The sequence below is a fragment of the Cucurbita moschata genome, unplaced genomic scaffold (genome assembly GCF_002738365.1).
Source record: "Cucurbita moschata cultivar Rifu unplaced genomic scaffold, Cmos_1.0 Cmo_Scf00044, whole genome shotgun sequence".
NCBI lineage: Eukaryota > Viridiplantae > Streptophyta > Magnoliopsida > Cucurbitales > Cucurbitaceae > Cucurbita > Cucurbita moschata.
This window is the reverse complement of record NW_019268560.1, coordinates 3,208,889-3,233,085: the sequence shown is the minus strand read 5'-3', so window position 1 is coordinate 3,233,085 and position 24,197 is coordinate 3,208,889. Positions and strand designations below refer to the sequence as shown.

Genomic DNA, 24,197 nt, shown 5'->3' with positions numbered 1-24,197 from the left:
CTTCCACACAACCCTTAGTTTCCTTTTAAAGATGAGCTCTTCCACACAACCCTTAGTTTCCTTTTAAAGATGAGCTCTTCCACACAACCCTTAGTTTCCTTTTAAAGATAAGCTCTTCCAAACAACCCTCGATTGGCTTGGAATCACTGCTAAAAGTAAGAACAAGTACTTTTATGGGAAACGTTTTGAAGTGTTGTTTCAACATATTCTTAATTCCACTTTTAGATTATGTACTTAAGTAATCAAACAATTAGTATGAAGCTACCTTTAACTCTTCAAAAATCATGTCGAACTCGGTGAATTCTACTCCATATGATCTTTTCTTCGTTCGAGCAACTCGAATACTTTGTCATTGTAAAATCCTTGTTTTTGCAGGGTCTTTTACCGATAGAAACGTGTGGAACGGGTTACTGGGTTATCTCTTCTCTCCAAGTTCCAGTGGCCATAGCTTTCACTCTCTGGATTCTTCACAAACAGAAGGGTCCTGAACCTGAAGATTCCCCTCAGAAGGTGCAAAGAATGAAGCTAGTTCTATGATATCTTGTTGCTTAGGCTCGAACAAATTTGCTTTCGTGTCTGATATCAAAGGCAAAAGCAAATCTTTTCTGTTGTTCCTTGTATAGGAGGTAGAAGAAGCACGGCCTGCAGTTGAACCATCAAAGAAACTGATCTTCCCAGTAATGGCACTTTTAGCTGGGATTTTGGGTGGCATGTTTGGGATTGGCGGTGGCATGCTTATAAGCCCTTTCCTTCTTCAAGTTGGAATAGTTCCTGAGGCAAGTCCTTACATCTCGCAAACTTTTTATGCTTTATTTTATCGGTTATTCAACTTTAAAGAGTGTTTAATAAGTCTCTAAACAAGTTGAAATATAAGTGTAACAACTCAAGCCCACCGCTAATCGATACTGTCCGTTTTGGTCTATTACGTATCACTTTCAGCCTCATGGTTTTAAAATGCGTCTGTTAGGAAGAGGTTTCCACATCCTTATCAGCAATGCCTCGTTTTCATCTCTAACCGATGTGGGATCTCACAATCCACCCCCTGGGGCCCAGCGTCCTCACTGGCTCTGATACAATTTGTAACAACCCAAACCCACCGCTAGTAGATATTGTTCATTTTGGCTATTACGAATGGTATTAAAGTCAGACACCTGGCGGTGTGCTAATGCGGACGTTGGGCCTCCAAGGGGGTGGATTGTGAGGGAAACGAAACATTTCTTATAAGGGTGTGAAAACCTCTACTTAGTACACGCGTTTTAAAACCATGAGGCTGATTACAATACGTAACGGACTAAAGCGGACAATATCTACAAAGAGTTCTACAAAGGTTCAGATCATTATTGCCCATGAGGCTCATATCTGAAAATTGTAAATACAGGAAACGGCAGCAACTTGCTCCTTCATGGTGTTCTTTTCGGCTACAATGTCAGCTTGCCAGTATTTGCTGCTGGGAATGGAGCATGCTGAAATTGCAGTGATCTTCGCGATCGTCTGCTTCATTTCCTCGGTGCTCGGGTTGGTAGTGATTCAGAAGGGGATTCGTGACTATGGAAGGGCATCTCTCATCATCTTCTCAGTTAGTATAGTGATGGCTTTGAGTACTGTTTTGATGACCACACTTGGTGCCCTCAATGTTTTGAGTGATTACATTGCTGGAAACCCTATGGGATTTAAATCTCCTTGTTAAAACGTTTTCTTCTCTCTTCATTCATGCACAGTTCATTGCCTAATTTAATGGTTACAGAGAATCTGAGTGAATGTAACATAGGAGAATGCTTGAGCTCAATTTTTTTAATTTTTGTTCATATTTCAAATTCAATTTTCATTGGGCTTCAATTCAACTCATTCGATTATGAAAACGGTTAGAATATTGAATGAAAAATCGAGAAGTTCTTTTTGATCGAAATTTGAGTATGAAAAGAAAAATCAACGTGTTTGAATTTTGTTCTTCCAAACATAATTCAACTAAGTGTTCTCGTCATTGTCATGTTGTGAGATCAACTGAGATATCATGTTGGTTGATCGAAATTTGAGTTCGAATAGAAATATCATCGTGTTTGAATTTTGTTCTTCCAAACAAGTGTTATTATCATTGTCATGTTGTAAGATCCTACATTGGTTGAAGAGGGGAACAACACATTTAAGGGTGTGGAAATCTCTCCATTTTAAAAATCGTGAGGCTGACGGGGATACGTAATGAGCCAAAGCAGACAATATCTGTTAGCGTCAGAGCTAGATACCGAGCGGTGTGTTAGCGAGGACGTTGGGTCTCCAAGGGAGGTGAATTGTAAGACCTCACATCGATTAAAGAGAACGAAACCTACCTTATAAGGGTGTATGAACCTCTCCTTAACAGACACATTTTAAAAACCGTGAAACTAACGACGATATGTAACGAGCTAAAGTGGACAATATCTACTAGAAAATTATACCACAATGGTTTGCATATACAAATCATCACCAAACATTATAAAGATAGAAGATCGTTAAAACAACGAGCCCGAAACAAATCAATTTAAGATTATTAAGTGTTGACAATGATTCCACAGAGTAAGAGCTATTAGCTTGGGGGGTTCTTAGTGTTCATAAAGAAAGAAGGCTGTGAGGGCGTGGGAAAATCAGCCAAGTCGCCGTTTAGCAAGAGAAGGATGGTACCCATCGTTGGCCTTTCACACACCTTCTCTTGAATGCAGAGTAACCCAATCTGGATGCATCTTGTCGCCTCATTCCTCATCATTTCACTTCGAATTTCAACACAAGGATCTACAATGTTCAACGCTGTTCCTTCCCTCCAGTTTCTCCATGCCTGCATCCACCAACTCAATTCATGTTCAACTCCTAAACGAATTTAATGGTTATTCTCATACGCTATACTTACGGAGCTTATAAGACGATCTTCGATATTCTCGTTGTAGCTATTGGCTCGGTTATTTCTTCGTCCAGTCACAATCTCTAAAACTAGAACACCAAAGCTAAACACGTCCGACTTTGATGAGAATTGACCGTGTCTTGCATATTCCGGAGCCATATATCCACTTAAATTTCACAAACAAGATTGAGACTCAGTAGTAGAAAATTTAGTGTAAAGTGAAGTTAAGTCGCACGTATAAGAGCTTTACTACTTACAAAGTGCCGATTATTGCAGATGTATCATCTCGAGTTTGTTCAGATGCGAACAACCTTGCAGTACCAAAATCTGAAATTTTAGCGTTCATGTTTGTATCCAACAAAATATTACTGGGTTTTAGATCTCGATGAATAATTTTGATTCGAGAATCTTCATGAAGATAAACAAGTCCGCGAGTGATGTCTTGTATGATTTTGTAGCGCATTGCCCAATTCAAAGTTTGGCGCTTGAGAGGATCTGGGTATTGAAGGATTAGTGATTAGAGATATAATTTAATGAAGAAATGTTGAAAATTGAGGAAGAATTATGTACCGAAAATGAATTTTTCAAGGCTTCCATTCTGCAAGAACTCATAAATGAGAAGCTTTTCATTTTGTTTGAAGGAGAAACCCAAAAGCTTAACTAAATTCCGATGATGAAGCTTAGATAACAAAAGGAGTTCGTTCTTAAATTCATCATCTCCCTGCCCTGAAACCTTAGAAAGCCGTTTGACTGCTACGATTCGTTTGTTTGGAAGCTTCCCCTGTTAATGGACAGAGAGAAAAAAGTTCATCGCCGGCGACTGCGAGCTACTGATAAAAATGAAAGCTTTTCATTATTACCTTGTAAACAGCTCCAAACCCACCTTCCCCAAGTTTGTTTTCGTCTGAAAATTCATCTGTTGCTGTTCTAATGGTGTTGAAATCGAACTGTAAGAACCCCACTGTCGTAGTTTTTTCCTCGGCTTGATCTGTCGGCGCAAAATATATGAACAGTGTTCCAAAATGAAACAAAAAATAGTTCTAATTTGATTAGCTTACAGTTTTCTCCACTGGGTTTTGGCCTACAATTTCGCAGAAAGATGTAGATGCTGATCATTAGTGCTAAAACTACAACAGCAGCAATAGGCACAACGATAGCTATGAAAGTTGCAGAGTAGCTGCTTTTGTTTCCTGAAAAACAGAGCAGTTCAGGGTAAAGAGGGAGGAATGGAGCAATTTTCCGGGAAGTGGGAGCAGTAGCATTACCGTGGGTAGTTCTGTTAAGTAAAAGAGGAGGGGATGGTGGCGATGGAAAGGGTGAGAGGGTGGGCGGCGGCGGCGGCGGCGGCAGCGGCGATTGAATGAAAGAGTAGGTCTCATATCGAAAATTACAACTGGGTCTAAGAACCCTACCCCCTCGCTTTCCATCACAGCAATCTTGGATTAGAGGCAGAGCCCCAGACAAGCATTCGTTGCACTTCCGCGGAGACAAATCTGGGGTGCACTGCGCTGAGCCGTAAATTGTGGGCAAATTTGGAAGCGTTGCGTTACCCACCGCAAACTTCATACGGGAGTCGCCGGCTGAGGTTGGGCCTATGAGACTCACTATCAGATTCCTGGCGGCCTCGGTGAATCCTTCCGGATCCGACGCATTCATCGTGTTCCACAGAAAGGCGGGCGGTGAAACTTCCATGGACCCCAAGATGGGGCGGTCGGAATAACGGAGCATGCAGGCATCGTACCATCCAAGCGCTTCCTTCTGGGTCTCACACCGTGTAAGGAGAATATCTCTGGAGTTATTGAGGCATCTCCGGCAAGCCTCCGCCGAAATGTCCCCCCTGCAGAGTCCGATTGCGTATGCTCTGTTTTCGCCGCCGTAAGAGAAGTTGTAAAAGCCATACTCAATTTGATGGTCGGTGGTGAAGGTGTAGAGGAGGTGTTCTAGATTGGCTTTGTAGGCAGCCCCATCAGTTGTATGGTTGCTATTGCCTCCGTCGACGCAGATAAAGTGTAACAATCTTGGCTGAGCAAATGCCAGAGGGTAACCAATCAGCGCCAAAAACAACAAACTCAGAGTAATGGAACATATAAATCTTGAACCACCCATTGCTTTGTTACTCCACAAAGCCTTGAAATCAGAGGCCAGGCCAAGCGTCGATGGAGGATGGCGGTGGCCTTGGATGGAGAGAGAAGGAATTTTTTAAAGTTCATCAATCAAAAGTACATAAAATTTAAAATTTTGAGGTTAAAGGTGAATAAAAAAAATGTAAGGCTGCTTGTTTAGCCAGTGGTTTCATTGTCTGGATCATTGACTTTGAAAAGTCTGGCAAAACAGAGTATGGGTGGGCCATGAAGACCGATCGGAAGCTGGGTTACCATTTCCAACCCGTGAATTTCACTCCCTGCTGACCAATTCTTATAATAAATAAGTTCATCAATGGAGATCAAGTTTAGGTCAGTCGACTTTGTTTGAAAGCAGCTAAATGGTTTGGCCAAGACTCATGTGTTCTTCACCTTCCCTCTATCTGGGTTTCGTGATTTTCTTGGTATCCATTACTTGGCAACGCATGGCAACTAGTCAGTCAGATTTCGAATACTATAATTGCCAAAATGAACAAGGGAACTACACCGCTAACAGTACCTACAAAGCCAATCTTGATCACCTCCTCTCCACCTTTACTAGCCACCGCCAAATCGACTACGGCTTCTACAACCTCTCTTACGGCCAGGACCGCGAAGCTAATGCTATTGGTCTGTGCAGAGGAGACGTCGGGCCAAGCGATTGCCAAACATGCCTCAACAACACTATAACCCTTCTCATAGAAAACTGTCCCACCCAGATTGAGACTATTGGATGGTACGACGAGTGTATGTTTCGTTACTCCGACCGCTCCATCTTCGGCGTCATGGAGCCTTCCCCTGCTGTCTTTTCCTGGAGAACTCGTAATGCTTCAGACCCAGAACGGTTCACTCAGGCGGCCAGGAATTTGCTTGAATCACTCACCTCTGAAGCTGCAGCGGGTGATTCTCGTCTGAAATTTGCCGCTGGAGACGCCGAAATTCCCAATTACTGGCCCATTTATGGGGCTGTGCAGTGCACTCCTGATTTGTCTGCCAATGATTGCACCAACTGCCTGCTTGGTGCTATTGCTCAAATTCGAGATTGTTGTGATGGGAAGATGGGCGGGAGAGTTGGAAGACCCAGTTGTAATATTAGATTTGACATCGATCCCTTCATTCAGAATCGGCCGGAGTCAGCGCCACCACCGCTTAATTTACCAAACACAACTACTACTACTACTACTCCGCAAGGCAATTGACAGTTTATCCTGTTCTATTCGCTTCTTTTTCTTTCTTTATCTCTTAACTCATTACAGAGTGCCCTGTTTTTATTTCCAGGAAACTCATCTGGAATAGTCGTCTTCATTGTTGTGCCTCTCATTGTGGTTATCATAGCTGCTGTCGCCCTTATCATCATCAGCATCTTCTTAAAGAGAAGAAAGCTAAAGAGCTATTCAGCTCAAAGTAAAGCTAAAACCCCTTTTGCTGATACCCCATTTTCATTTCACAACAGGATTCATGGCTGTGTTTGTTTAAACTTTTAATCCACAGATCTGCCTGAAGATGAAGTTATAAATGCAGAGTCTCTGCAGTTCGATTTTGACACCATTAGAGTCGCAACCGATGGATTCTCCGACGAAAATCAACTCGGGAAAGGCGGCTTTGGAGTTGTTTATAAGGTAATCCTTGTTGAGTCTACGTTAGCTAATTTAGGAGATCCTGAGTTTATAGGTAAAGAATAGGCTTAGGCTCAAAATGGACAATATCATACGATTGTGGAGAGTCGTGGTTCCTAACCATCCCAGGTCTTAATGAGTATTTGATATCCGATTGCACCCATTTCATATAATTAATCGACAGGGTCGGCTTCCCGATGGACGAAGTATAGCTGTGAAACGACTGTTTCAGGGCTCAAAACAAGGAGATGAGGAATTCAAGAACGAAATCTTGTTGGTGGCAAAGCTTCAACATCGGAATTTAGTTCAGCTTTTGGGTTTCTGCTTCAAACATCATGAAAGGCTGCTCATATATGAGTTTGTAGAGAACTCCAGCCTTGAGAAATTCCTATTTAGTAACACTTCACTCTGCTTCTCCTACTTCATTTCTGGGAAACCTCTAACAATCAGCCTAATTTCGGATGTTAATATGTTTATGCAGATCCCATAAAGCGTGAGCGTTTAGATTGGAAGACTCGGTATAGTATCATAGACGGCATTGTTCGAGGACTTGTATATCTCCACGAAGACTCTCAACTTACAATTATTCATCGAGATCTCAAAGCTTGTAACATTTTATTAGACGCAGAGATGAATGCTAAGATTTCAGATTTCGGCACTGCGAAACTATTCGATTATGATCAAACACAAGGAAATACAAAAAGAATCATGGGCACTTTGTAAGTAGCTGCAACTACATTCTACATTTGGTTTGGTGAGGGAGATACTAATGAAATCTGTTTATATCGCTAGTGGATACATGGCTCCAGAGTATGCATGGAACGGTTGTTTCTCAGTGAAGACAGATGTGTTTAGTTTTGGCGTCCTAATCTTGGAGATCGTGAGTGGACAAAAGAATAATCGAGCTCAAACCAACAAGGAGATCGAAGAAAGTCTCGTCAGCCTTGTAAGTAGCAAGCGTTAGCTCATTTGAGTGTCAGTGTGAGTAGATGCATATGAATGATGACCGTCAAATGTTGGTGTTGTTGTAGGCATGGAGAAGTTGGGGGAATGGGAATGCTTTAGATATTGTTGATCCTTGCTTGAGAAATGGGTCAAGAATGGAAATGGGGAGATGCATTCATATTGGATTGTTATGTGTTCAAGCAAATTTAGGTGCGAGGCCAACGATGAGCACAGTGCTTCTCATGCTCAACAATGGGTCCTTCTCTTTGCCAACGCCCTCTCAACCTGCCTTCTTCGTCAACAGTGCTGCCTCTCGAATGCGTGGACAATCTCAAGGTCACAATGAAACTCAAGGTCTAAATTACATGTCCATTTCTGAGTTATATCCACGTTAGTTAGTCTATTTTAGAGAACTTGTTGATTAAGAATGGGTCAAAGGTGACGGCTTGAAAATGGTGCAACTTCCAACTGGTCTTCAATGGCAACTAGTGACTCCAAATTGAAATGAAACCACTCAACTTTTTGCTATACTTTTCCAAGCCACAAATGATTAAAAAATGAAACCACTGGCACTCACATGTGTGTATTATATATATATATCTATCCAATGATCGACACGGTATCATGAGTTCCTTATTGGCTATACAAGTAAGAAACACTATCTCCAATGATATGAGGTCTTTTAGAAAAACGAAAAATAAAGTTACGAGAGCTTATACTCAAAATGCACAATATTATAACATTATGGTAGTTCGTTGTTCCTAGTATCGCTATAAATCAGACACAATGGCATAGTCCACAAGAATTGTGGCAGCTGACATTAATCCAATCATCTTTGAAATTCATAATCCTAAGACCTGTCATCAAGATGATCTAAATGTTCTTCCTTTTACGTCGTTTGAAGACGAGGAAAATAGTTGGTTATTTCACAAAATCTCTACAGAAATGTCAGCTGCTGAAGAACAGTTAGGCAAGAACCCAAACAGAAGGAGAAGATGAAGAAAGGAAATAAGATTCCAGAATTGGTGAATACTGTTATTGTAGCAGACCTGCATTGATTTTGATCAGCAGAAACTTGTTTAACAAAACAGATATTCAGCCAATTCTATCTTGAAAATACATAGGAATCCTCTCATTCAAAAGCAAAGCCGGTGAAGCAATGAACTCTGACAACTCAGGCGACTGGTGGCCGAAGAACGTGGTCTTGCGATGTATCGATGGCGCCCGGAGACATGAACTGCCACATCGATACTCCGGGATATCCAATCACAGGTACCAACTTGCCCCCAACAACCTGATTTGGAGAAGAAAATGCAGGAGGGTGAGACAAGAAGCTTGGTTGTGTATTGAACGTCTTCATTTTCTGTTCAAGGTTGTCTTTTGCTTCTTTCAGCCTCTGTTTCTCGTCTCGTAGTTCACTCTTTTCAGCCTACACAAAAGAGGTACGGTAAACTCAGCCAAAATTGGTCTCGTGTTCACTTCAAAAACTTGTAATATAGGAAATATGAACTTGGGAATGATAAAAAAAAAGGGAGATCCACCTTCATTTCATTGATCTTCTCCAGAAAAGTTTCATTAGATTCCTTAAGCTTCTGAGCCTCATCCCTTAGGTGTATGATCATTCGAACTGCATCACCCAAAATAGCAGACTTGTCAATTTTGGGAGGCCTTCCATGATTGAGGATGGAATTCAATTCCAGAAACCTTTAATGGACAAAGAGAAAACATGAGGTCGGGACGGAGCAGAGCCGAGACGAGAACGAGAACGGCGAAAACGATGAATGTAATAGAATTTAGATGCCTGTCATTTAGTTTATCCCTTCGCATTTTCTCTTTATGTGCCTTGGACCCAAATGCATTTGATCCAGAGCTGCTCATCCTGTCAACAGTAACAACACTACCATGTTCTTGAAAGGGCATATCCAATATGCTTAAATTCAATGCCACAGCTTTACATCATAAACAATGATGCTCATTGTCCCCTAAAGTTGGGAATCAATAACTGCTCACCTTTTTCTGGATCCAGATTCCTTTATGTCGTCTGGCATTTCAAGTTGCTCATCAAAATCTGCCCTGAAACAATAAGAAAGAGTGAGTTCTTCCTCGAGATATAAATTTAAATTACACGTTTAGTCTCTGAATTTTTAGGTTTATGTCATATGGTCTCTAAACTTCAAAAGTTGTTTTCAATAGGTCCTATAAATTTCATATTTGACATTTTTTTATGAGATCCCACTTCGATTGGAGAGGGGAACGAAACATCTCTCAGAAGGGTATGGAAACTTTTCCTTAATAGATGCGTTTTAATAAAAAACCTTAAGGAAAACCTAGAAGTGAAAGCCTAAAAAAGGCCGTGGGATTGGACTGTTACATATAATATCAGCAAGCACTAAGTGGTGTGTCAACGAAGACGGTAGCCCTCACAGGAGGTGGATTGTGAGAGGTGCGCGAATGAAGATGCTATCCCCTAAAGGCATTCTAAAATCGTGAGGCTGACAGCTATATTCAACAAACTAAAGCTAACAATTTCTACCGGAGTAGACTTGGACTATTACCTTCTTAAACTTTATAGACATACCAAACACTAAATTAAAGCTCAATTTGTTATTTAATATATCAATTCATTTTAACAAGTTTGAATAGTTTATTTGAGACATACAGTGATTTAGAGTGGTGTTTGTGTTCATATCAACGACATACAATCAACCAAAAAGAAATTCAAAAGCGAAAAAAGAAAAACCTGAAGGAGGCAGTGAAATCGCGAGAAGGCAAAGCGAAAGCAGGAAGATCAAGTGAAGGTAGGTCGCCGCCGGGGACAGGGATGTCCTCAATCGCGCCGTAATCGAACACCCAATCCGTGAATTCAGACGACGCCATCTCTCAAAAATCGCGGGTACAAGTATTTCAGATTACAGGGCGGAACGTAGAGAGGCGTGTTCCATGGCAAATGCTAGAACATATGCATTGCGGAAGAAGAAATTGGTTTTGGTTTGATTCAGGAAGCGATGGGAAATTTGTAGAGACGGTGAAGGGAATCTGAGGAAAGAGTGGGGAAGGGAAATCGGAGAAGAATCGCATACTGCAACTGGTCCACTAACGCTAACACTCCAACAAACAAAATAAAGTAAACACTTAGATTTACAATATTTTGTGATGCTTCCCATGTTTAGGCCCACACACTCCCCATTCCCTTTCTACATTTCAATTCTTAACCATCCGACGGGATTTGAATTGGGATTTGAAATTCCCAACGCCACAATCCACTTCTCTCCAGTCGCCCACACTGACCCGAAACTTCTACACCATTATAAGAAATGTTTCGTTCCTTTCTCTAATCGACTTTGGGTCTCATAATCCACTTTGCTTGAGCCAGCTTCCTCATTGGCACACCACTCGGTGTCTAGCTCTAACACCGTTTGTAACAGCTCAAGTTCACTACTAGTAGATATCTCTCCTATCATTTGTAATAACTCAAGCTCACCACTAGTAGATATAGTCCATTTCGACCCTACGTATCGTCGTTAGCCTTACGGTTTTAAACACGTCTACTATAGAAAGAGTCTAGCCTTGCTTTGAGCAGTGCCTTGCACCAGTGACTTGCATATTGGTTGTGGCTTTGATAATCTAGTTATCGAACAGTGCGAGACACTGATCAAAGTAGGACTCTACCCTCTCCATAGTAAACACGTTTTAGAACCGTGAGACTGACGATAATATGTAACGATTCGAAACAGACAATATTAACTAGCTAGGGGTGAGAAAGAGACTTGAGTTGGGTAGATTCATCAGCAATGATTTGGCAGGCATGGAAGATGTTGTTGAATGAAAGTTCTGGTATTCCAGAAATGATATATGAAGAAGACAACAGGGAATCAAGCAACAACACACCAAATCCCAGAATTCATTCCCTTAAATTTCACTACTCCAGGATCATAACATGATGGTAGATCTCGTTAAACTGTTCAACAACTTGAATTTACATGATCTGAGAGACTATAAACCACAAAAACCAAGAGCCACGCCTGAACTTGTCTCCATCTGATGCCAAAACCACAGCCATAACGTGTATGGTCTCGACATATGCGCCTATCCTTTTCCTCATCTCTTCTGGATTGGCACCCACAAGCTTGTCAATCTGAGTACCATACATTATCATACCATCAGTCATGAGTTTCTTCTTTGTAAACACTTCGATGGTTAACAATGCTATTCAGAGTAGAAGTCCATTGAAATGGGTATCAATCACTGACAAGCCCAACTGCTTAATAAGCATGTGTCTTCCGCCCTATCGTTTTAAAACACGTTTATTAGTGAAAGGTTTCTACACCTTTATAAAAAAAAATTTATAAGAAATGTTTTGTTCTTCTCTTCAACTGATAGTGAGAGGTTTTCACACCTTTGTAAGGAATGTTTTGTTCTTCTCCAACTGATGTAGAATTTCACAATCCATCCCATTTGAGGGCCAGTGTCCTAACTAATGTAGAATTTCACAATCCATGTAGAATTTCACAATCCATCCCATTTGAGGGCCAGTGTCCTAACTAATGTAGAATTTCACAATCCATGTAGAATTTCACAATCCATCCCATTTGAGGGCCAGTGTCCTAACTAATGTAGAATTTCACAATCCATCCCATTTGAGGGCCAGTGTCCTAACTAATGTAGAATTTCACAATCCATCCCATTTGAGGGTCAGTGTCCTAACTAATGTAGAATTTCACAATCCATCCCATTTGAGGGCCAGTGTCCTAACTAATGTAGAATTTCACAATCCATCCCATTTGAGGGCCAGTGTCCTAACTAATGTAGAATTTCACAATCCATCCCATTTGAGGGCCAGTGTCCTAACTAATGTAGAATTTCACAATCCATCCCATTTGAGGGCCAGTGTCCTCGTTGGCACACTATTCGGTATCTAACTTTGGTATCATTTGTAACCGTCCAAATTCACTGCTAGCAGATATTGTTTGCTTTGACCCATTACATATAGACGTCAGCCTCACAATTTTAAAACGCATACGTTAGGGAAAGGTTTCCACACCTTTATAATAAATGTTTAGTTCTCCTCCATCTCACACTCATACATTAATTCTTATAGTTTTACTTTTGACTTCTCCAAAAATCTAGAGTGCAATAATATCTCTTACTTATATAATCACGGATCTTTTCATTCCAACCATCCTCGACTCTAATTTCACAAACCCTGATCCTTCGAAACTGTTCCCCTCCATCTCCACTTTCAGCAACTCAGAATCTTTCCAAGTCTTTCAGCGATTGATAATGGAAATTCGTTGTAATCTAAACATTTGCACGATTGGATTATACGAGATAAACATTGCTATAATTTTGGTTACGAATCCGACCCCACTCTTAATTTAATCTTATCCAACTTGTTTGATATGATTTGATTTGATTCTTCACTAGCTTCACAAGAAAGCAGCAAGCTTTGAAATAGTACCAGATGATCTTCCCAATCCCTTTGCATTATTATCCTCAACATGGATTGATCATATCCGTTGATATATTTGGAAATCGAATGATAAGAAATAGATATCAAACATTAATCAATATCATTTACAAAGTACAGAACGAAGGATTAGAATTAGAAATATGAGATATTTATGCTAAGGTTCATAAAACCATAACCTGTTGTACAGAAAAGTAAGAATTGAAAACTCATGTTAAAAGCGCACAGCCTGATGATTCTAAGCCTGATATTGATACAAATTAGTGGTTGATCCCAACACCAAACATCTACAACACTAAGTGTAATACTACAACCCTGTGACGCAAATAAGATTTATGTATGCAAATGCAGCAGAGTACAACTAACTCAATTTTAGCCATAACTCAAGCGGGAATCCACAGGTCGCATGGTTGTTTGCCGGCGAGGGATTCCAATTTCACACGCATTCACTCTGGCCGCAAACCGAAGGGAGCAAAGTGATTCATTCACAGATGATGGGTCGGGGGAGATATTCACAAACATCAGAGTTTTTGAGTCTCCGCCTAGGCATGGCTGCATACATAACAAACTAGTTAGTCTCATCTATGATGAATATGGCCAGTGTCTAACTAACAGTATACTAGTAAAAGATCAAAAGACTTAGAGAAATCACGTGCCTGGAGAAGATACGTAAGCTTGGAGTTCCTAAACGGGACATGGTCTTCCTTCTTAGCCAACGCAAATATGACATCACTCAAACAAGACAAACTTTTGTTGATAGCCTGATGATGATATAGTCAGGAAACATGGAAGTGAGCATAATTATTGCAGAAAAGAGTTATTAGACACTAGGCTCAAAGAATGAGAACCTGTGTTTCCTTCAACCGATCCCCAGTTGCCCCACTCCTTGAAAGCCGTTCACTCCCAGCAAGATCAATGAGATTTAGAACCCCCTGGACTTGTTGTTCAGTGCTCTGGGAAAGTGAAAGAAAAATTTCAGCTGATGCATACTGTAAATAAATTGTTCATGCGTGCGGATTATAAGGAAACCTACCTCATTTATGCCTGATATACGCAGTGTAAATACCAAATGACTTCTTGATGACTGCTCGTTCATTTGAGTCCTTCCTACGGACCTGAGAATCAAATCCAATTCACATTAAATTCTGTCGCCCACCCTGATCCTCTAATTTGCACATAAACTATATAGGGTAAAAGAAATTCAGCGTTCAATTATCGTTCTCAAAGTAATGCACCTGCTGTGGGCAGCCTGCTGTAAGAGTGAAGATATCTCTCTCATACTGCAGACATCGACGATGGTGAGATCTGAAACGTGCGTGTTCCCGTTTGCATCATGTTTGATGGTGTACTGTTTACCAAGAACACTATTTTCTGTCCTTGTTATGTCAGAACCACTAGATCTATGTGTTGACAGTAGATCACGGATGGTTTCGTTATATATTTCTAACATGGAAACCTACAATAAGCATTTGCTTATAAGGGACTACTATGATTATAGAATACAATTGATGATCAAAATAAGATTGTTTGTTTTACCTGCATTTTGTATTTCCAGCCCTGAGATTGAAGGGATTGACTAGCTTGAAATATCTGTTCCAGAGATCGTGGTATCAACCCTTTCTGCTCTGGCGCTTCGGGCCTTCCCATCATTGTATAAGTTTTACCGGATCCTGTCTGACCATAAGCAAATATGCAAACCTGACAAAATACCGGGTCGGTAAGTTTTCTTTTCAACAAGGCATCAGAAGTGGTATATCATTAAGCAGAAAATAGGGAGGAACAAGAAGAGGAATAATCCTCGCATCATTATAGTCTGAAGCACTCTATTCACAAGGAATCGCAAAAAGGGAGGGAAGAAACGTTACCTTGTAGCCATCCAGTGCACTCTGCACCAGCTGGGTTATTTCTACAAAAACATCTTGTTGAGAAGCCTCATGATTAAACACCTTGTCAAATGTGAAGGGATATTTCTGCCCTGTTAAGAACATAAATACATTGAATAGAAGATTAGCCTCTAGTCAATACGGATCGAAGGCAAATATATCATGCGTTGATTGCAAACATAAAAGTTCAGTTCTAACGAATTGCTGCACAAACATGAACTTCTTCATACCACTTTGTGACAAATCGATACCCCGGCCAAGAGTTTCCGCTGATGTTGGATAAGAAATAACTGTGGATTCTGCTCCTACACCGTCATCTGGTAGCAGGGGTCGCACTCGACAGAATACACGAATATTCCCTTTTAATTCCTGTGCATGGAGAAAATAAAATAAATATAAAAGCTAACCACCTCATTTTTAGGTACAACAAAACTCTCCCCAGTGTCTCTCAATGATCATCCTCCTTCTCCCCCTTCCCTGGTGTGAGACTCCAACAATTCTCAACAATTCTCTCTTCGAAGTTCGAAGAATATCATAGAGCCTCTCCGAGGACTTCTTTTCTTGAGTCCTAAAACAACTTCCTTCCACTCTTAATTGAAGCTTGACTCTTTCTCTCAAACCCTCGAACAAAGTAAATCCTTTATTCGACTCCTAAGTCGCTATAATTACACTTTCGAGACTCACAATTTATTTGTTCGACGCTTGAGAATGCTATTGGCATAGATAAGTAATGACTCTATACCATTTTAAATAACTAACCTCCACAATGGTATAATATTGTCCAATTTGAGCATAAGCTCTCATGACTTTACTTTTAATTTATCCAAAAGGCTTCAAACTAATGAAGATAGTGTCTCTCGCTTATATACCCATAATCTTCCCCTTACTTATCGTGAGACACCGGAATTCTCAAAACTAATGACCTAAACCAACAGAAGTAAGCACATGAACGTTACCAGTATTGTATTGTGAAGTTTTTTTCTCAACTTCTCTCCCTCCGTAATTTGCTGCTCTGCATCTGCCAGGCGGCTTTGTAGGTCACTGATATACCTTTTCTGTTCTTCATATTCTGACCTTGTATGGAAAGCAGATAAATCTGCCATCTATGAGGAAAAAAAGAAACATTTAATTAAGATAGGAAACGTATGTTCCACAAAAACAATATAATAAGCAATTCATGAGTAACTATCACTTACTTTTAATCTCTCATTTGCAGCTGTTAGTTGGTGATCAAGCACACGTATTTGCTCCCTTTGTGAAGAGCAAGTCTCCTGAAGGGAAGAAAAGGTTTCTTTTTAAAAAGATTGAGACGCCAAGAACTTCAGTCAGTAAACATAGTTATGGCCTTTACCTCCAAGGCATTTGCTTTAACTGTCAGGTTATCCAACTCATTACATGATTTACCGCTGACCTCTGTAAGTTTCTCCACTTCGGCGGCCAAGGCCAGCGCCTGACTCGTTAGACGGTCACGATCATTTCTCACTTGTTGTAGCTCTTCACGAAGACACTTGATATCATTCGTCAAAGAATCTTTTTGCTTCACTGCCTCGTCTAATGAAGCCTATACGAGATGATCAACTGCCACTTATTCGACAGGCCATGCAATTATAACAATTCTTGACAGAGACTATTGCAGCAAAATACAAAATTAGACTACTAAAAAGAGTTTCACACAAGCATGAACTTCTACACTAGGATATAGGTTGCACCCCCATTACTTGTAAAGGGTCATGGGGAAAAGTAAAATCGGTGAATAGATAGAACAAGTTCTTGAAAATCTTGTCAAGCCGCGTTCCATGAGTAAAAAGAGAAGGTAAAAGAAAAACAGTTATGCAGCTCAAAGATTAAGAATCGCCGTACTTTTAAAGATTTTAACTGGTCCTGCAGCGTCTTATTGTGGCCCCTCAGTGTGCTAAGGTTCTCCACAACTGTCATTTTCTCCATTCCTACTCGTTTGAGTGACTCACTGGTCGTATCAAGATCAGCTTGGAGTTTACTATTATACTGTTGAAGACTGATATTATACTCTTGTGCCCTCTTGTACAAATCCTCATTAGAGGCAAGCTGTAAATTTTCAAGGAGTGAGGATTGCAATTGTAAGTCAAACTACAACAAAAATCAGCTAAGAAAATATCTGTTCTTCAAAAAAAAAATGCTCATGGAAAATCATTTAAACTCCAATGTAAGCTATTTTTACCCTCTTTTCAGCGGCTAATTTCTCTTGGAGAGCTTTCTCGAGGTCACCTCTAAGAGAAGCTTGTAAGTTCTCGGCCGCAAGTCGGGCATCTTTCTCTCTTTTATGACACTCCATTGCATCCTAAAGAATGGGAAAAAAGTATTAATAGCTATCGGAAAACAAAGAAACAGTAAGCATGAACAATCTATAAACCTACCAACTTGTGTGATTCTTCTTTTGCAAATCTCTCTTCCAACGATGAAACATCATTCCTTAGCACTGAAATAGTGGAAGAGTACTCCTCTTCTCTTTCTTTCATTTCCAACTCTGAAAAATAGGTGGTACAATATGACATAGGATTCCTCTTTGTTAATATCTTCCAAAATATATATCAAATTATCTGGCAGCAGTAAGAGCCTAAGAAAGCCAGCACTGTAGAATTACCTATAGCAGAGCATTTTTTCTCAGCAGATTCCAGAGCAGTTCGAAGTCTTTCCTCCTCAAGTACATGGCTTTCCTCGATTTGTTGTAACCATTTTACGCAATGCTTGAGCCTCTTATTATGATCAGTGATTTGATCAACTTTCCCCTAACAAATTGGTGCCATGAAAGTCGAATATCAGCTAAGCAAAACAGTATCGGACAAGAAGATGCAAGAAGAAAGTTCAATTATTAAAAAAACAGCTCGAAGAAAAATGTCAGTCATCCAACCTTCAGATCAAATTTTTTCCCTTTCAACTTCTCACTTAACAATGCATCAATCTCTTCTTTTGTGAACTCCATGGTGCCACATTCAGAATCCTCGGTGCTACACGCATCATTAGCAGAAACCCCCTGCCTATTATTAACATCTACAAACGGCTGTCTTCCTCGGGCACCGGCTGCAGGCCCTAAAATTCTTCCAGCTGCAATCTTCCTCCGTTTGTCAAATGGAACATCGTCTGGAACATCCTTTATCTGCATGATTGTTTCAGAAAACAGTCGTGACGTAAGTAATACAATACAATTTTGATTTGAAGGGCTCCGAAACTAAACCATTTTTAACTTGCTCTTAGTTCTTAGTACAGCAATATAAAATAAACAAAGAAGTAATCATGAAACCCTCGATTATGACAGCCTGACGAGAAGAAATGAAGTTGTATTTGCTAATTTTCCTATCATCCTAACAAATAGAACAATATCAAAGATCAGAGTCGACTTACAGCTGGACTGCGAGGGGGCCTATTCTGGTTTCTAGATGCCATCTTTCTTCAAATCCAGAAAGGATCAACCCGATAAAGTCCTGGATAGTTCCCAAAATGAGCCCAACGGCGGTGGAAGATATCGATTGGAGCCGGAAATTTGAAAGATGAACAGTTGTAGGGGCTATGGGAAGTCTGTGGAGGAACACAAAATGGAACGTTGAGATCTGGTTCAGTGTCTCTCGGGTCGAAGAGGGGAAAAAAGGGCACACAAGATTTTGAAATTTGAATTGGCGGTAGGGCCGCACCCGCTCCGCAATAGAGACGTTACTCATTTGGGCCGGGCTCTTTCTTTTGGGCCTTACTGCCTTTTCAGGCCTAAATAAATACAATTATTTCCCACCTTTAATAAAATACATTAAAAATATATTATGTTTTTATCCGATTATGCCAACAAATTTAAACACATACATGACACAAAATCTTTAAGAAAGGGTTTTTAAAAAATTCAATTTTTAAATGCTAAAACAAAATCTTTTAGAGCTCTAAAGTTAATTAATAGTTTTTAATAATTCACTAACCACTTTTTATTTAAAAAGTTAATCCATTAAATTGTCAATTACACCGTTGGCTTACCACTAAGAGTGGTCACTGTCATACTTTATTTAATGTTCATTTTTTTTATAGTAATTTATTTAAATTAAATTTTTCCTGCGATTGTCTGAATTTTTTTTACTCGAGATAAATAGTAGTGGGCAACACCAAAATAAAACAAAATAAATGGATTATAAGGTTCCGACGACTTAGATTTGGATTACTTAAGTTATATCGAAATTATTAATTAATTTAGTTGACGAACACGACTATCCATATTGTTCAGTTTGAGCATAAGCTCTCATTGTTTTGCTTTTGGCTTCCAAAAAGGCATCAAACCAATGAAAAGAGTATTATTTGATTATAAACTCATGATCATTCTTCAAATTTAATCGAGGTGGGATTTTCATCATCCAACTAAAGCACTATATAAAATATAATTTACGTAAATTAGTGGACAAATGAAGAAATTAAATAATATGAATAATGTTTTATATGATTTCGTGAAGTCCACGAGGTGAAATTTTAGTTGTCCATGCTGGAACCTATCCAATCCAAAGAGGAAGAATCACTTCACACGTGTTGATACACAATTGGTTCAAACCGGATCCAACTTATCTAAGTGAATGGCAGATAAGGTGGCGCCCCCAACGACTCTGTGTCTCACATAAACAAAAAGGTATTCCGAAGGTTGGTGGTGGAAGAAATGGCATCAATGGCAGGGTTCTGCGGTTCCTCTCAGGCTGTGTTGGAAGGTAGCCTTCAAATTAGCGGCTCTACCCGATTGAGTGTGGCTGGCGGCGGCAGCAGCAGCAGCAGGTCCTCCGTCCCCCGGTCTGGGTTGATGATCAGAGCTCAGCAAGTGCCTGCTGAGCCAGAGACCAGCCGCAGGGCCGTTCTTGGCTTGGTCGCGGCCGGTGTCACCTCTGCCTCGTTCGTTCAAGCCGTTCTCGCTGATGCTAAGCCCATCAAGCTCGGCCCCCCGCCCCCTCCCTCCGGTGGACTCCGTAAGTGAATAAACATTAAATTAATCGCAATCCATGAGCTACATTGAAATTTGTTGAATGATGAAAGTCCCAAAAAAGCTAATTTAGGGAATGATCATGAGTTTATAATAAAAAAAATACTCTCTCCATTTATGTGAGGTCTTTTGGAGAAACCGAAAGTAAAGCCATGAGAGCTTATGCTCAAATTGGACAATATCATACCATTCTGGAGAGAGTCGTGTTCGTCTAACATGGTATCAGAGTCATGCCCTAAACTTAGTTGTGTCAATAGATTGGTAAAGAGTCGTATTCGTCTAACATGGTATCAGAGTCATGCCCTAAACTTAGTTGTGCCAATAGATTGGTAAAGAGTCGTGTTCGTCTAACATGGTATCAGAGTCATGCCCTAAACTTAGTTGTGCCAATAGATTGGTAAAGAGTCGTGTTCGTCAAACATGGTATCAGAGTCATGCCTTAAACTTAGTTGTGCCAATAGATTGGTAAAGAGTCGTGTTTGTCTAACATGGTATCGGAGTCATGCCCTAAACTTAGTTGTGCCAATAGATTGGTAAAGAGTCGTGTTCGTCTAACATGGTATCAGAGTCATTCCTTAAACTTAGTTGTGCCAATAGATTGGTAAAGAGTCGTGTTTGTCTAACATGGTATCGGAGTCACACCCTAAATTTAGTTGTGCCAATAGATGGGTAAAGAGTCGTGTTTGTCTAACATGGTATCGGAGTCACACCTTAAATTTAGTTGTGCCAATAGATTGGTAAAGAGTCGTGTTCGTCTAACATGGTATCGGAGTCATGCCCTAAACTTAGTTCCATTAGATTGGTAAATCCTTAAATGTCGAACAAAGGACTCGAAAAGAAAAAGGAGTCAACCCTCCTCGAAGGCATAGTAAAAAATGACTAAGACTCTAAAGGAGTCGAAGTGAGGTGTTGGATGATGAAAGTCCCACATCAGCTAATTCCGAAATTTACATCGAAAGTGAACAATATCAATTAAAATTGATGGCAATGTTTTGATTGTTGCAGCTGGGACTCTGAACTCAGACCAGGCAAGGGACTTGGATCTGCCACTTAAAGATAGGTTCTTCCTGCAACCACAAAGCCCAGAGATGGCGGTGGCGAGGGCGAAAGAGTCAGCCAAGGACATCATCAATGTAAAGGAATCAATAGACAAAAAGGCTTGGCCATTCGTCCGCGATGACCTTCGTCTCAAAGCAGAGTACCTCCGTTATGATCTCAAGACAATCATTTCTGCCAAGCCTAAGGAAGAGAAGCAAGCCCTTAAGGATCTCACTGGAAAGCTCTTCCAAGACATCAACAACGTTAGTATTCCAAAATTTAGCATTGATTCAATTACATCTGTTCTATTGTTTCTGACGTTTTCTTTGTCCACCCACCTTCAAATGGGCAACTTGCAGTTGGATTATGCAGCAAAGATCAAGAGCAGCTCAGAAGCAGAGAAGTATTACGCTCAGACCGTGTCAACCCTCAACGATGTCCTCGCCAAGATTGGTTAGAGCAACAGCTTTTCTGCTAATGTGATGTAAAATTATTTGTGAACATACCCGCTTGAACTAATGTTATATTCAGCCTCTAAAGCACGTTTACAATTTAATAGAGTCCTACACATATTTTCGTTATAGCTATACCTTCGAGATTTACAAATATTTGTTCGACACAGAATTATATTGACATAGTTAAGTTAAGAGCATATATTTTATACTACTGGTTGGCGATGTGATGTAATTCTATAGACTGATATGCATGTTTATCTCACAGAGAAAATTTAAGGAATTAATTAGGTTAAGGAGAAGGAGTCCTACAACGTTTAAGGAAAAGCCAATTATAGACGCACAAGAGTTTAACTTCAACAACATTGATTTTTTTTTTAACAAACTTAGTTAATAAGAATTGGGAATGGGGTATTTTTCTCTTGGTATATAAAGAGAATTTGAGTTGGATGAATGCATTGAAATGGATTAAGAAGTTTGGAAAGTTGAACCATGGAAAGTTGAACCAAAAGAAAATAACGCAAAGTATGGAATTGATATCAAAGTTTATGGCATTAATACCACTATTGTTATTGTTGGTATCTAGTGGTTAATCCGATGCTACTGATGGTGTTTTCGATGTTAAGACATTCGGTGCCAAACCTAATGCTGATATTACTCAAGTACGTGTACATTTGTTTAAGTTGATAAACCAAATTTTCATTTTGTATAAAATATTTTTCTCAAATGAAATGGTTGAATTCACAGGCTTTAACAGATGCATGGAAGGAAGCATGTGCGTCGATTGTACTCCAAGTAAAGTATTGGTTCCAACAGGAATTTATCAATTAGCTGAATCACTCAAAGGTCCATGTAGAAGTTCTATTGAGCTTCAAGTTGAAGGAACATTACAAGCTTCTCCTACCGACACGGAAGGAGATGGGTTGCTGGTTATGGAATATATCGATCATTTGACATTGTCAGGTACTGGAGTTTTCGATGGCTAAGGAAAAGCTGGTTGGGAAAATAACGATTGCCACCTAAAGAAAATATGCAAAAAGCTTCCCATGGTAAATGTCCATACTAATTTAATTATAGAAAAAAAACCTCATAATTTGGATTGGCATTATATGTTTTAACACGGGAGTGTTTTTTCTTTGTTTGTTTAAAACGAGCAGAATTTGAAGTTCAATTTCATCACAAATTCGATAGTGAAGGACATAACTTCATTGGATAGTATGAATTTTTATATCAATGTTTTGGCAGGCAAGAATCTTACCTTCGATCACCTGAAAATTACTGCAACCATAGTCCCAACACTGATGGAATTCACTTGGGTGATTCAGAAGAAGTTAACATTCTCAATACCGTAATTGCAACGGGACATGATTGTATATCGGTAGGATACACTAACAAAAAAATAACTATTAGTGATGTTACTTGCGGACCAGGACATGGCATTAGCATAGGCAGCTTGGGCAAGTATAAAACTGAAAAAGAAGTGGTAGAAGTTACAGTGAAGAAATGCAAATTGATCGGTACTTCAAATGGTGTCAGGATCAAATCATGGTCAGATACTGTCGTCTCATACCTAGCCTCTGACATGCATTTTTAAGATATTGAAATGGTTAATGTTACTAACCCTATCATCATAGATCAAGAATATTGCCCATGGAATCAATGCAACCGAGAGGTATGGATTAAAATCGAACCTTGTTGGATTCCAACTAATTATCTTTTGAACAAATATTAATTAATGTTTATTTTGAACATCCAGGTTCCATCAACAATTAAGATTAGCAAAGTTAGTTTCAAGAATATCAGGGGCACATCTACTAGTCCGGTTGCAATTAAATTTGTTTGCAGTAAAAGTAATCCGGATGTGGAAGTTGCTGATATTGACCTCACTTATAGTGGTAAAGAAGGGCCAATTGTGTCTGAGTGTGCAAATGTGAAACCGATTATTTCTGGAAAGCAAAACTCTCCCATATGTGCTAAACCAGCACCAACTGAGACCACTCCATCAACTGATTGAATAATACGCTTGCATTTTATTTTAATTTTTAAAATTCTTCCACGTAATTAAGCTTAATTTTTTTTTTCCAATTGTATTTTTTTTTTTACATTTTAAAGAGAAATAATAGACCTCTCATGGGATCGAGACTTTTTTTTTATTACCTAATTTTAAAGTATTCTTTCTTTAAAATCTTTGCAATAAAATGAATAATTAAAACATGACTTGAAAAGAGACTTTATAAATCTCCTAATTCGGTAAACAACTATCAATTTACAAAAAAAAAAAAAAAAAATTATGGATGAAAGTTACGTAGAAGAATATATGAATGGAATTTAAAGTGTGTCGTGAGAACCCTATAATTGACATTTTGTTTTTTTTAAAACTATTTATCACAAAAATTTATGTTCCTACCATTACAACGTGTCAACGATTGAAATATTAGTATAGTTTATTATTTACTTTGCTCTCTAAATTGATATTTTTATGTTGTTTTCTTAAATGTTTTCACTCGATACTAGTTTCATATGAAGTGTCCTAAGGACAATACTTTTCACAAAAATGAAAAATTTAGCGCTTGTATTTTTTTGTTGGAGAACCCAAGGAACATATCCGAGTTATTTCTAATGGGCGAGAATTACTTCCCTGAAACACTCATGGGTGGTGTATTGTATTTGAAATCACTCTAACAAATTAAAACAAACTCTAATGAATTAAAACAAAATTACAACTTTCATATTTTTATCCAAATTGAAATAAAATGATTGAGAGGAAAATTATGCAATTAATTCGTACTCTTCGTTTAAAAGAAAATTCACAACAAAAAAAAAAAGATTGAGATG

The 24,197-nt window shown here is 39.3% G+C and overlaps 6 protein-coding genes and 1 pseudogene across 7 annotated transcripts; 4 read left to right on the top strand and 3 right to left on the bottom strand.

Moving 5' to 3' along the window:
• Window positions 1–16: 16 nt before the first annotated feature.
• Window positions 17–1,836, top strand: LOC111434328 (sulfite exporter TauE/SafE family protein 2-like). 2 transcript variants are annotated; one of them, XM_023071763.1, is made up of 4 exons: window positions 18–296; window positions 376–510; window positions 624–776; window positions 1,379–1,836. In XM_023071763.1, exons 1-4 carry the CDS (start codon window positions 285–287, stop codon window positions 1,685–1,687), a joined length of 609 nt encoding a protein of 202 aa, XP_022927531.1. In that variant the 5' UTR covers window positions 18–284; the 3' UTR covers window positions 1,688–1,836. The 2 variants fall into 2 exon arrangements, with proteins under 2 accessions (XP_022927530.1, XP_022927531.1); XM_023071762.1 differs by having other exon boundaries at window positions 17–510.
• Window positions 1,837–2,418: 582 nt separating this feature from the next.
• On the bottom strand, window positions 2,419–5,072 carry LOC111434320 (cysteine-rich receptor-like protein kinase 29). The gene is made up of 7 exons (XM_023071757.1): window positions 4,135–5,072; window positions 3,928–4,059; window positions 3,730–3,857; window positions 3,440–3,650; window positions 3,127–3,364; window positions 2,879–3,035; window positions 2,419–2,806 (listed from the first exon to the last, which is right to left on the bottom strand). Exons 1-7 carry the CDS (start codon window positions 4,973–4,975, stop codon window positions 2,561–2,563), a joined length of 1,953 nt encoding a protein of 650 aa, XP_022927525.1. The 5' UTR covers window positions 4,976–5,072; the 3' UTR covers window positions 2,419–2,560.
• Window positions 5,073–5,160: 88 nt separating this feature from the next.
• LOC111434319 (putative receptor-like protein kinase At4g00960) lies at window positions 5,161–8,078 on the top strand. The gene is made up of 7 exons (XM_023071756.1): window positions 5,161–6,180; window positions 6,268–6,393; window positions 6,481–6,608; window positions 6,790–7,000; window positions 7,087–7,324; window positions 7,398–7,551; window positions 7,637–8,078. The coding sequence occupies exons 1-7, from the start codon at window positions 5,352–5,354 to the stop codon at window positions 7,943–7,945; spliced, it is 1,995 nt and encodes a 664-aa protein (XP_022927524.1). The 5' UTR covers window positions 5,161–5,351; the 3' UTR covers window positions 7,946–8,078.
• A 264-nt stretch (window positions 8,079–8,342) lies between these two features.
• LOC111434327 (transcription factor ILR3-like) lies at window positions 8,343–10,923 on the bottom strand. Its single transcript, XM_023071761.1, has 5 exons — window positions 10,291–10,923; window positions 9,561–9,623; window positions 9,352–9,429; window positions 9,092–9,254; window positions 8,343–8,979 (listed from the first exon to the last, which is right to left on the bottom strand). Exons 1-5 carry the CDS (start codon window positions 10,425–10,427, stop codon window positions 8,725–8,727), a joined length of 696 nt encoding a protein of 231 aa, XP_022927529.1. The 5' UTR covers window positions 10,428–10,923; the 3' UTR covers window positions 8,343–8,724.
• A 2,209-nt stretch (window positions 10,924–13,132) lies between these two features.
• On the bottom strand, window positions 13,133–18,517 carry LOC111434318 (kinesin-like protein KIN-14C). Its single transcript, XM_023071755.1, has 17 exons — window positions 18,279–18,517; window positions 17,788–18,033; window positions 17,521–17,665; window positions 17,294–17,403; window positions 17,098–17,217; window positions 16,761–16,964; window positions 16,252–16,461; window positions 16,097–16,171; window positions 15,857–16,003; window positions 15,131–15,269; window positions 14,883–14,992; window positions 14,554–14,715; window positions 14,253–14,473; window positions 14,051–14,132; window positions 13,866–13,970; window positions 13,674–13,778; window positions 13,133–13,569 (listed from the first exon to the last, which is right to left on the bottom strand). Exons 1-17 carry the CDS (start codon window positions 18,318–18,320, stop codon window positions 13,390–13,392), a joined length of 2,403 nt encoding a protein of 800 aa, XP_022927523.1. The 5' UTR covers window positions 18,321–18,517; the 3' UTR covers window positions 13,133–13,389.
• Window positions 18,518–19,517: 1,000 nt separating this feature from the next.
• On the top strand, window positions 19,518–21,558 carry LOC111434326 (oxygen-evolving enhancer protein 3-2, chloroplastic-like). The gene is made up of 3 exons (XM_023071760.1): window positions 19,518–19,858; window positions 20,878–21,173; window positions 21,270–21,558. The coding sequence occupies exons 1-3, from the start codon at window positions 19,558–19,560 to the stop codon at window positions 21,366–21,368; spliced, it is 696 nt and encodes a 231-aa protein (XP_022927528.1). The 5' UTR covers window positions 19,518–19,557; the 3' UTR covers window positions 21,369–21,558.
• Window positions 21,559–21,889: 331 nt separating this feature from the next.
• LOC111434324 lies at window positions 21,890–23,376 on the top strand (annotated as a pseudogene).
• The last annotated feature ends 821 nt before the right edge of the window (window positions 23,377–24,197 follow it).